We start from the raw sequence: 13,447 nt of genomic DNA on the forward strand, positions 1-13,447 counted from the left end.
CTGTTTTTCATTAAAAAATTAATACATAAAATTATTCTAAATTTCAAAAACATGACAATAAATGTGTTCTTTATAACCAACAGTATGTTTTGCATAGGTCTAGTTATCATTAAATTACATTACATGGGGCGGCAGCACTCCTCCAGAGGTTGCCATGTCTGTTATAGCTACGGACAGCTGGAGGAGGAGTGTGTGTTGCTGCATTTACCGTGATGCTCCTAAAGCAGGGGTGTCCAAACGTTCTGCAAATGGGGCCAGTTTTTGGTGTGTTAAAAATGTAGGGGGGGCCAACCTAGGCGGGCGTTCTTTACATATAACAGCAATTAATTTAATACATTTCAGTGAGCTGTTCTGTGTTTAACATTTGATTTTTTAGTTTCATTTCAGCTATCATAAGCATGTGTTTTGGTTCATTTGAAACATGCATATCAAAATTGAATTGACATTAAATATTGATATTGAATATTCACTTAACTTCACTTTTTTAACACTCAAACTTTTTTGTAACAGTTGAACAGAAGTACCGGTAACTGTACTCTTGGGTGCAAATTACATTTGAAACATAAAAAATATCTCACCATGGCAGTTTAATATTTATAGAATTTTTAAACACAATAACAGAGAAATGAACAAGTAATAGTCATATCAACAAGTGCAGGGCTCATTTAAACTGAAACTGAGATCTATAGTGCAGGACAAAGGCCAGCTGTGGCCCTATGGCAGTAGTATGGATGCGCAAGATGTGTTGTAAGCGAGAGTCCGATAGCCGTGTCCTCACACGGCTCTTATTTACGTTCATAACCGAGAATGTCTTCTCACACAAATACGTCTACCTGAACAAGCTTAGCATTTTCTTAACAAATGCTCGAATCTATCGGAACTTATCCAGCTGTCTGTAAAAGTTGTCGATATAAAGCTGCTGGTGCTGAAGACGGCTCTCTGCGTCACACTGCAGCTCAACTTTCCTTCTTTTGTTAACCCTATCCCATTTTAGAAAATTAAAAGCTCATACAGTCAATTAGTCATGCAATAATTTGCTGTTCCTAATTGAGCCTATAGATGGCAGCATTTAGCACACGCAGGTACCAGCGGGCAGCAGCGCTGTTACCTGCGTGTGCTAAATGCTGCCATCTATAGGCTCAAGTATGAACAGCAAATTAGTATATGAGTAATTGACAGTATGAGCCCCTAATTTTCTAAAATGGCCACAATCAACAAAAGGAGGAAAGTTGAGCTGCAGTGTGACGCAGTGAGCTGCGGTCAGCACCAGCAGCTTTATGTCGCCAACTTTTACTTTTTGAGGACACGGCTATCGGACTCTCACTTACAAGACATCTTGCGCGTCCATACTACTGCCAAAGAGCCACCCAGGCCTTTGTCCTGCACTCCAGATCTCAGTTTCACCCATCACACTCATGCGTACAAGTCATTTTTCATTTACGATAAGTCTGAAAACTTTTTGTTTTTTTCAGTTTTCACTCCATAATAACCATTTAAAAATCCAATCAACATTTATAGTTACCAATTTCATATTTTAAATGAGCCCTGCACTTCTTTCATTTTTGAATGAGCTCTGCATTTGTTGATATGTCTATTACTTGGCTCATTTCTCTGTTATTGTGTTTAAAAATTCTATAAATATTAAACTGCCAAGGTGAGATTATTTTTTTTTTATGTTTCAAATGTAATTTGCACCCAAGAGTACAATTACTTCTGTTCAAATGTTACAAAAAAGTTAGTGTTAAAAAAAGTGAAGTTAAGTGAATATTCAATTTCAATATTTAATGTCTATTCAATTTTGATACGCATGTTTCAAATTAACCAAAACACATGCTTAAGATCTCCCTCTTGCAGCATATAGACAGAGTGTTCAAGCACAAAGAGCTACAGCAGCAACTGATTGATGCAAAGTTGCAGAGAATCACAGAAGTGATGAAGGAAGTGGAGGAGAAACAACAGCGTGAAAGAAATTTTGTGAGTAAATCATAACACACAGCAGGAATCTATGAGTACATTTTTACACACACATGCGTGTGCCTGTGTGTGTGTGCGCGTGTTTGTGTGTGTATAAAATATATACCGTATTTTTCTGACTATAAGCCGCGACTTTTTCCTCATGATTTGAGCCCTGCGGTTAATAGTCTAGTGCGGCTTATCTGCTGTTTTTTTCCCTCCGGTCAAGAAAATGTGTGTATCTGCTCAAGGAATCAGTTTATGGAACAACTGTGAAATAGAACTGATAAGATTTGAATCAATGGCTGTGTTCAAAAAGAGTTTTAAAATATATATTTTTTAAAATGTCTAAATTAAATAACATGTTGTATAAAGGTTTGCGACGTGTAAATTTGGTATACAGTATATATGATTGTATTTATGATATTATGGTTGTATATATTATTTATGTGCAGTGTGTGCAATGTTCACTAAATTAATCTATCAAACAATGGGAGACAGAATGCTATCAGTGTTGATTTCAAGTTTGAACTGCTTTTTAAGTATTCTGTTGGTGATGTGTAGGTAATATTGATCCTCCTATTTTCTCTAAATATAATGTTGGGACTAAAGAGAGGATGTTGCAGTTGCTAGACAATTTAAAAAATATATTAAAAGAAAATTCAAACTTTCATATACCACGTTTTTGCTCATATGACAGGCAATTCAAACCTATGTTAATTAGTGAATGCGTGCAACGCGTGCAAAAACCTTAGGTAAAAACATCACGACTTTATACACATATTAAAGATTATTAACATAATCTACTGTACAGTTAAATTAAATAACATAAATATACAAAAGAAAAATGACATTTACCTTTGGGGGCGACGTGACTTGAGCTGGGTGGAGGCGGAGGGGAGCAGAGACCCTAACCCGCATAATTTATTTATTTGTTTTCTTAAACGAGAACATATCACCGGCAATTTCCTTCTCTTTAATCTCCTGCTTGGGTTCTATTGTCATCATCCTCTTACTTCTTCGTTTACCGCCACTTGCAATTTTAGAAGGCATGTCTAACAGATAAAGTTTGCAAAGTCTTCACAACACACCAACCAGCTGTGCCATCAAGCTAGATGAAGGCGTTTGGCCAATAGCATATGGGCATTTCTGTGATTGACGTGACGCCGGCCAATAGCCCGCATCTCCGTGACTGAGACCGGGACTGTGACTTTATAAGACCAATAGCATATCTGTGTTATCTGTCACATGCAAAAATAGTTATTTTTGTTGATGCAGCAAAGCGAAAAAAATTGGTGCGGACGCTCTGACCGGCATGTTGGATTGTTCGTAAGACGAAAGGTTTGTGCGTAAGAGGGGGACAAAAAAACGCCGCGGTCCACGGTGTTACGAACTTAATCCGTTCAGTGGCTACGCTCGTAACTCGAACTGCTCGTATGACGAGCAATCCAAACCTATGTTAATTAGTGAATGCGTGCAACGCGTGCAAAAACCTTAGGTAAAAACATCACGACTTTATACACATATTAAAAATGAGTAACATAATCTACGGTACAGTTAAATTGAATAACATATACAAAGGTAAAATGACATTTACCTTTGGGGCGACGTGACTTTAGCTGGGTGGAGGCGGAGGGGAGCAGAGACCAACCCGCAGAATTTATTTATTTTCTTTAACGGGAACTTTTCTCGAACTAGAACATATCACCGGCGATTTCCTTCTCTTTAATCCATAATAAAAGAAGCCTCTCCCATTTTGTTGTCGATCGAGGTCCGTCCCCGGCAAGGAAAGTCTTGCCCTTAGAAGATTGCCGAGCGGTTATGGCCATACTCACGAGCAAGGTTAACCATGCGTGCGCCTCCGTATTTTTTTTTTTTTTTATATTATCTCCTGCTTCGTTTCTATTGTCATCATCCTCTTACTTCTTCCTTTACCGCCACTAGCAATTTTATAAGCCATGTCTAACAGATAAAGTTTGCAAAGTCTTAACAACATTCCTTCCTTCCGTTTTTCACGCATTTTCTCTCCCAGCTGTGCCATCAAGCTAGATGAAGGCGTTCGACCAATAGCATATCGGTGTCTCCGTGACTGACACCGTGACTGAAACAGTGACTGTGACATTGTAAGAGCAATAGCATATCAGCATTACCGTAGCATGCGTGAGCAGATGATTTCGATGATGTAGCAAAGCGAAATCAATTGTACGTACACATTGACTGGCAATGCGTGGTGAAATCATACTTAAAACCATCACGAATTTACACACATATTAAAAATTAGTACCATAATCTACTATACAGATAAATGAATTAACATGGATATACAAAGGATAAATGACATTTTCCTCTGGGGCGACGTGACTTGAGCTGAGTGGAGACAGAGGTGAGCAGAGACCAACCCGCAGAATTTATTTATTTATTTTCTTAAACAAGAACTTTTCTCAAACTAAAACATATCACCAGCGATTTCCTTCTCTTTAATCCATAATAGAAGAAACCTCTCCATTTTGTTGTCGATCGAGGTCCGTCCCCGGCAAGGAAAGTCTTGCCCTTAAAAGATTGCCGAGCGGTTCTGTCCATACTCACGAGCAAGGTTAACTATGCGTGCGCCTCCTTCGTTTTTTTTTTTATTATCTCCTGCTTGGTTTCCATTGTCATCATCCTCTTACTTCTTCCTTTACCGCCACTTGCAATTTTAGAAGCCATGTCTAACAGATAAAGTTTGCAAAGTCTTCACAGCATTCCTTCCTTCCGTTTTTCACTCATTTTCTCTCCTTCCTTCCATCCCGACCAGCTGTGCCATCAAGCTAGATAAAGGCGTCCGACCAATAGCATATCGGTATTTCTGTGATTGACGTGACGCCGGCCAATAGCATATCCGCATCTCCGTGAGTGAGACCGGGACTGTGACCTTAATCGACCAATAGCATATCGGCATCTCCGTGCCTGACTCCGTGACTGAGACAGTGACTGTGACATTGTAAGAGCAATAGCGTTCAAAGCTGCCGTGACAAGCGTTAACTACTGATTTTGTTGACAGAGCAAAGCGAAAATATATGTACGAACATAGTGACCGGCATGTCGGATTGTTCGTAATACGAAAGGTTTGTGCGTAAGTGGGGGACAAAAAAACTCCGCGGTCCACGCTCGTAAGTCGAAATGTTTCTTAAAAGAGGGTGTTAGTAAACCGGGGGCCGACTGTATATATGTATTTGTGTATATATATATATATATATATATATATATATATATATATATATATATATATATATATATATACACAGTATATATATATATATATATATATATATATATATATATATATATATATACACAGTATATACCAATAGCAGACCAGCATTGTAGTCATGCGTTGCATGGAAGCAGTTAGGTGGCAATAGTAAATAAGTGCAATTACCTAAAAATGCCAGCGGATGGTGGCAAAACAACACAAATACAACCAAGCCCCTCGAGTCATGAGAGTGTTTTTGGTCACATAATTGGGAAAATGTCATAAAGAGGGAATGAAAAATTCAGTATTCCACATCGCAACATGAAAATAACATAAATCAGGGACGTTGCAACACGGGGCTCCACTGTAAATTTATTGTCTGTTTGTTTGTGTGTTTATACACATACAGTACTTACTCCCGAAGTGAATATTTTAAATTTTGTAATTTCAGTTGCTGAAAGATGCCACAGAAACCAGACACAAGTGTGATATGATGAAGGAGCAAGAAGTTCACCTCAAGCAGCAGGTCAATACGAATACAGCACATCATACTTTAGAGTGCTGGATGTTTATTTTTTTGTTTATGAGGTCCTTAGAACACCTTTTGCTTTTAATCTTGGGCGGGCTGGGCGGGTGGGTGTGTTCTCCAATGCACCACTCGGAGCAGTGGTTCCAATTTTGTTGTATACCTGCACACACAGCCTATAATTTTTCTGGACTTTATTTATTATTATGAGTGTATATAAAAAAAAAACTTAATAATTGAAATAGTCTAAAACTCCCCTCATGTTTTTTAGCTGTCCCTCTACATGGACAAGTTTGAGGAGTTTCAAAGCACTTTGGCTAAAAGCAATGACGTCTTCACCACTTTCAGGCAAGAAATGGAGAAGGTAAGGGATCCAAATCATTCATTAATAATTATTAATGACATTTTTGTTGTACTCTTTAAGGGCTGAGCATAAAATATGATAGTGTTTTTTTGCAGTTGGTTGTTATTTGTCTTTTTCAATAATGAAATGAAACCAATTAATTTATCCACTACACTTTATCCATTACAATAAAAACATCTATATATATATATATATATATATATTTAGATTAGATGTTAGGATTTGAGCCTTCATCCCCAATACCAAAGAAGTTAGGACATTATTGTTTTTATGTAAAATGTGAATAAGAACAGAAAACATGATTTGCAAAAATTCATCAACTTTATTCATTTAGAATTCACTTGTTTTGAATTTGATTCTTGTAACACGTTTTAATTAATTTGTGTTTGAAGCATGTTCACTATTGTGTTATAGCCCCTTTGGTGGTCTATCCTTAGTGAATAGATAGCACTAAACCTTTATAAAGAGGAATAAACTGTGTAGTTTTCATTCTTTAAAAAGATACCCGCTTTGATGATTGGTCATTTTATATGGTATAAGTAAAAATGTTATAAGTATTCTGTCATACATTTTACTAATATCATGAGTAGACTATTTTTAAGGCCCTATCCTACTGAGGGGCGAACAGCGAGTGCTGAAAAAGGCAGCAAATGTGCATACATGTCAAGCGTTCATCAGGGTTCATTCAAGGTTGCAAACTGCTTCCAAATGTTTGCTCACTATTTTAATGTTGTTGTCACAAGGCAATTTTTAACTGTCAAAATTTCTTTGTGACATAGCAGTACAGACGAAGCCCACAAATCCCAAAAAAAACCCTGACAAGATCGCTACCCTCAACGATACTAAAGGCCCCTAATTGGGATTAGGCGTGGCATTTAAGGCCCCTAATTGGAATTAGGTGCTTCATGTGCTTCGTTTTATAACATTTAAAACTTCATCATTTACTGTCTTAAGACACATAGTGTAGCAACAATTTTTGATAAATTTAGTCATTTCAGATTTGCTTCTTCGCTTAGGGATTTCTTTTGTTAAATTACTACCAAAATGAATTAACTATAGTATAGTATAGTTTTAAAGCTAGGCCCTGAACTATGAGGCAGACATGCTAACCACTGTGTCACGGAGCTGCTTTTCAGCATCATTAATGCTCAAGTTCATAAATTGTTTCATATAAAATGTTTTTCATGTGTTGTCTATCCCTATTGCCATCCATGTTTAATTTTGGCCTTTACAACTCTTGGTGGTAATTACATAATGATTAACAAAACAGATAAGGGATTATGAGAAAAGTCGCCGCTTGCCATGCTAAGATACCCAAGGTAGTGTGTTAAGCACCATGTTAAGGGATGATAAGTGATCCATTTAACTTCACACATGTCTGGCTGGAACCGTGTTAAAAGTAAGGAACCTCCAGATTTGAAACGCAAAATTGCAGGGCAATGTCTAGGTTACATTTAAACAAGACAGAAATGATCTTCTGTGGTGTCAAAAACTGGTCATGGTCATGATGGCAATAAAAGCACTCAATATCAGGTATTTCCACCCTGCCATCGCGATAATGCAATGCAGCATTTTATTAGTTTCACAAATCAGTCTTGCCATTTTCATTGCTGGATTCTGAATCAGTAGCCCTTTCTGGTTCAAATAAATATCCATGTTGGCCATTTCTTTTTTACTTTGGTCGAAGTACAGTAATCCCTCGTTTATCGCGGGGGTTACGTTCCAAAAATAACACTCGCAATGTGAAATCCGTGAAGTAGCCAGCTTTATTATTTTTTTTTATTATTTTACAATGCAATACTAAACTATAGAATAAAACCAAAAATCAAAACCTGTTTTAAAGCCCCAAATTTGTTTAAAACAATCATTTTAATATAGTAATACAAAGTTGGAAACATTGTCACTCACATATTTCACAGTCCCAGCTATGCCTCTTTGTCCTGAACCCGCACATTGTTATGAGTAATGGTTAAGCGCTTTCTTTTTCTGAGCAAGAAGATTTTTATAAACAGATATGCCCGGACATCGAATCAAAGTGAAACCTCTCATATCATAACAATACACTTGAAATTTCAATTTATTATAAAAGAAATAAAAGTCAGATTTCCAAAGCTGCGCATTTCTCCTTTGCTGTCTGTCTACATTCTGTAGTGTGTGCGTTTGCTCTCGGCATGCCTACAAGCCATGCACAGGAGAGACACAGGAGAGACAAAAGCAAGCTTTTGGATCCTCTTGCCTTTTGTAATTAATTGACAAGTGAAAAACCAATAAAGTACAGCGTCAATATTTTAGTTCGAGACAACAGTAAAAAGCCCCTGAGCCATTCAGGATTCAGAGCACAATGCGCTGTAAAACAATATATATCAACACTGTAAAAAATCCGTGAAGCAGCGAACCCGTGAAAGATGAACCGCGATACAGCGAGGGATTACTGTACTTCACTTTAGCAACTATGGTTACAAGCTGTGGGTCGTGACCAATAAGTTCTTGATACAAGCGGGCAAAATTAGTTTCCTCCGTGGGGTGGGAACACCTGGGGATGCTCCTGGATGAGCTAGACGAGGTAGACAGGGAGAGGGAAGTCTGGGCTTTCATGCGGAAGCTACTTCCCTCAGACCCGACTCTGGATAAAGTGGTAAGGGATGGATGGACGGACGGCCGAACGATCGATCTGATGGATCGTGGGGTGAGCAACTTTCAATACCTGGGTGGATCTTTAAATACCGAATGGTGTGAGCAGCTTTAAATACCTTGACTTCCACATCAGGGTTCTCCCTGATGGAGACTAAACACTACACAGCTGTGTGTGTGTGTGTGTGTGTGTGTGTGCGTGCGTGCGTGCGTGCGTGTGTGTGTGGTAAGATTGTTTAAAATATCATGGTTACAAAAATTAAATTAAGATGTGTTTGGGATGTGTCTATAATTTGTGTGATTTAAAATGATTTCATGATTTCACCAAGTCAACATCTCTTCACTTTTCAGATGACAAAAAAAATTAAGAAGCTGGAAAAAGAAACAACACAGTGGAGGACAAAATGGGAGAGTAACAACCAGACTTTGCTGCAGATGGCAGAGGAGGTATTTTTGTTATAGATACGTTTCATAGTACAGTGGGACCCCGGTTTATGAATTCCCCCTCTTACGAACTTTTCGACTTACGAGCGTTGACCGCGGCGTTTTTTGTCCCCCACTTACGCACAAACCTTTCGTATTACAAACAATCCGACATGCCGCCGGTAAATGTGTTCGCACTATTATTTGCGCTTTGCTGCATCAACGAAATTAATTGTTCACGCTTATCACGGTCATGCTGATCGCTATTGCTCTTACAATGTCACAGTCACGGTGTCAGTCACGGAGATGCCGATATGCCATTGGTCGATTAAGGTCACAGTCCCGGTCTCACTCACGGAGATGCGGATATACTATTGGCCGGCGTCACGTCAATCACAGAAATGCCGATATGCTTGGCCGAACGCCTTCATCTAGCTCAGTGTTTCCCAAGCTTTTGATCACCGCGTCACATTTAAAGCCTTGAGGGTGCTGTCCGCAGCACAGTCATTGCCGTAAATTTAGACAGCGGATTGGGGGGATAATTTCCCGCGGCACAACTGACAATATCTGTGCCTCAGCACGATGCCGCTGTCCCGCGGCACAATGCCGCTGGTTGAAAAACCTGGATCTAGCTTGATGGCACAGCTGGTCGGTGTGTTTAAAGTGTGTATAAAGTCGTGATGTTTTTACCTAAGGTTTTTGCACGCGTTGCACGCATTCAATAATTAACATAGGTTTGGATTGCCCGTCATACGAGCAGTTCGAGTTACGAGCGTAGCCACTGAACGGATTAAGTTCGTAACACGTGGACCGCGGCGTTTTTTTGTCCCCCTCTTACGCACAAACCTTTCGTCTTACGAACAATCCAACATGCCGGTCAGAGCGTCCGCACCAATTTTTTTGCTTTGCTGCATCAACAAAAATAACTATTTTTGCATGTGACAGATAACACCGATATGCTATTGGTCTTATAAAGTCACAGTCCCGGTCTCAGTCACGGAGATGCGGGCTATTGGCCGGCGTCACGTCAATCACAGAAATGCCCATATGCTATTGGCCAAACGCCTTCATCTAGCTTGATGGCACAGCTGGTCGGTGTGTTGTGAAGACTTTGCAAACTTTATCTGTTAGACATGCCTTCTAAAATTGCAAGTGGCGGTAAACGAAGAAGTAAGAGGATGATGACAATAGAAACCAAGCAGGAGATAATAAAAAAATACGAAGGAGGCGCACGCATAGTCAACCTTGCTAGTGAGTATGGCTGTAACCGCTCGGCAATCTTCTAAGGGCAAGACTTTCCTTGCCAGAGGACGGACCTCGGTCAACAACAAAATGGAGAGGCTTCTTCTATTATGGATTAAAGAGAAGGAAATTGCCGGTGATATGTTCTCGTTTAAGAAAATAAATAAATAAATTCTGCGGGTTGGTCTCTGCTCCCCTCCGCCTCCACCCAGCTCAAGTCACGTCGCCCCAAAGGTAAATGTCATTTTTCCTTTGTATATGTTGATTAATTTAACTGTACAGTAGATTATGTTACTCATTTTTAATGTGTATAAAGTCGTGATGTTTTTACCTAAGGTTTTTGCACGCGTTGCACGCATTCACTAGTTAACATAGGTTTGGATTGCCCGTCATACGAGCAGTTCGAGTTACGAGCGTAGCCGCTGAACGGATTAAGTTCGTAACACGGGGGCCCACTGTATTTTGTTGTTCAAAAAAAAAGAATGTAGTATTTTATTAGTTTGTTATTTTGTACGTTAAGGGCGGCCTGGTGGTGCAGTGAATAGCACATCCACCTAACACTTCACTCACACTAACCAACACCTCACTCTAGCCTTCCTGTGTGGAGTTTGTATGTTCTCCCCGAGCCCACGTGGGTTCTCTCTGGGCACTACGGCTTCCTCCCGCACTCCAAAAACATGCACGGCAGGTGTATTGGGCATCCTGTACCTTATGTGTCATTGCGCGCATGAAAGGTTGTTTGTGTGCCCTTCATTGTCACATGTATAGCACGAAACCACACTGTGAAATTCTTACTCTGTCCACCTCCTGAGCAGACCACATTCCAAATCGAACAAATAATAATTAAATATTAGGTAAAAGAACAGTTTGTTTCAATTATTATTAACTCTAATTTTAGTTAATTATTATTAGCTGTGAGTATCAAGCCTTTAAGCCTTGTTTATATACTGCTTGATTTAAAAAAAAAAAAAAAACAAAGTGCAATGAACACACGTTTGACCAAACTTGATGAATAAACTTGATTAATAACCATGATTTCAATATTGACCAAAGTAATCGTGATTATTATTTTGGCCATAATCGTGCAGCATCAACAATATCCTTACAGTTGACCCCTACTATTTGGGGACTAATTGGACGTAGGCCAGTGTGTAGTGTAAAAATCTACATATACTGTAAATTAACATTAACAGTGGTTCTTAAGCTGTATAGCATGAGTTTACCTGTCCGGCCTGCTTGAGGATACATTTTCATCCATGTGGTTTCTGAGCCAAAAACAGTTTTGACACCTATGCTCTACGTCGAACTTGCCTTTGGCAAAAGACCTTGGGGCCGCCCACAACTATGATACAAAGAAGTCTGTAAGCGCGAAATGAATGCCCTGAACATCGCAGCTGATCGTGCCAACTGGTGTCGCTTTCTCAACACTCCGCTCAAGGATTGCAAGGAAAAGATCAAGCAATCGTAAAGAGAATCAAGCATAAAGAATACAAAGAGACCCTGTTGGAACCATCAACATCTGCTTAAAGTGTGGACAGAGACTGACGCTCCTTTATTGGTCTAACCCAGGTGTGGGCTAACTTTTTGACTCGAGGCCTACAAAGTCTTCTAAAATCTGACAAAAAAAATCCACCTCACAAGAGAAAACAACCATGAGATATCTAGAAAACATATGCTTTAATTTCAAGAAAATTTCAACAAAAGCATTACAACAGTTTTTTTCAAGTCTCATGTATTTACCTATTTATTGAAAAGACTTTACAACAACTTAAAATTAAATGAACAAAATACAGCTTTTTTTCATTGCTAACATTTTATTTTAAAGCACTGAGAGTTCCGCTACCCTTCAGAGCATTGAATTTACCACTCTTTTCGTGACTGATCTTTTTTTTCCAAGTTTGGTGGGACAGTTTAAAAACCTTAACATATGGCCCCTGGACCGTGGTTTGCCCAAGTTAGGTGGTTTGTTCTAACCAGCCACAGATGACGGACAGTTTTCAAATTTCACTACAGAAAACTCTTAAGACACAGTTTTCATGGTCAATTTCAACCAAAGTACGTAATAGTCTGTTACCACAACAACAAAAAGTCAAATTTTCTTTTTCTTTTTCAAATTGCATTTTAGGTTGCAGTACCGTATTTTGCACCTCATTTTCCTGTTGAAAAAAAGTCCCATCTGCTTGAAAAAAAATGTACCTTCTTTGTTGTTTGTATTATTTGGGGGCTTTAAATGATAATTTCATAAGAAATGAGTTCAAAATCAAATTTGGCATGATCGTCTACATTACATACCTAAATGCTGAGTAATGATGAGGATATCTTAAGATTTTAAGTGTTTTTAATTACAGTGGTACGAGATTAATCCATTCCGCGGTTGGGCTCGTAAGACAAATTCACCATATGATGGGCAATCCAAACCTTTGTTAAATAGACAATGCATTTAGAACCCCAGGTAAAAACATCAAAATTGTACATACATATTAAAAATGGTTACCAAAATAGTATAGTAAGTGCTACATCTATAGAACATACATGTATACAATCTGAAAACATCAGAAATAAAAAATATAGAAAAGATGTAGTAACCTTAGAGTGCCGCTTGTTATGCCCATAAAGGCCAACGTTCTTCGTATTTCTTGATTATCTCCAGCTTCGTTTCCTTATAAATCATCTTCTTACGTCTCTCTTTAATATCACTAGCAATCTTGGGACCCATGGCTAACCCATTCAAGTTTGAATTAAACAGTAAAAAGCACCATAAATACGGTTTTGTAACCACTCACAATCAGACAAAGCTTTTCCGTTCCGCTATTTTGAAACTAGTGAGGCCGACCAATAGCAGGCCAGCATCTTTTTGAGGAGACCCCGACCAATAGCCGACCAGCAATGTAGTGATGCGTTGCATGGGACGGCAATGGTAAATAAGTGCAATTATCTAAAAACGCCAGCAGATGGAGGCAAAACAACACAAATACAGCCAACCCCTCTAGGGTCATGACAGTTGTATTTGTCGCGAAGCCGGGAAAATACGGTAAAGAGGGATGAAAAAACTTAGTATTCCACGTGGCAACATGAA

General features: G+C 38.9%; 1 protein-coding gene across 2 annotated transcripts in view; it reads left to right on the forward strand.

Annotated features, from left to right (window-relative positions):
• LOC148425164 (alpha-taxilin-like) overlaps positions 1 to 13,447 on the forward strand; it is a 43,261-nt gene that overhangs the window by 22,555 nt on the left and 7,259 nt on the right. For both annotated transcript variants that reach the window (XM_088413394.1, XM_088413395.1), the window contains exons 8-11: positions 1,855 to 1,974; positions 5,637 to 5,711; positions 5,983 to 6,075; positions 9,058 to 9,153. In XM_088413394.1, the coding sequence (XP_088269520.1) occupies positions 1,855 to 1,974; positions 5,637 to 5,711; positions 5,983 to 6,075; positions 9,058 to 9,153 (384 nt within the window). The remainder of the gene's footprint in view (positions 1 to 1,854; positions 1,975 to 5,636; positions 5,712 to 5,982; positions 6,076 to 9,057; positions 9,154 to 13,447) is intronic.

This window comes from Hippichthys cyanospilos, chromosome 4 (genome assembly GCF_059441005.1).
Source record: "Hippichthys cyanospilos isolate Australia breed blue-spotted pipefish chromosome 4, RoL_Hcya_1.0, whole genome shotgun sequence".
NCBI classification, from domain to species: domain Eukaryota; kingdom Metazoa; phylum Chordata; class Actinopteri; order Syngnathiformes; family Syngnathidae; genus Hippichthys; species Hippichthys cyanospilos.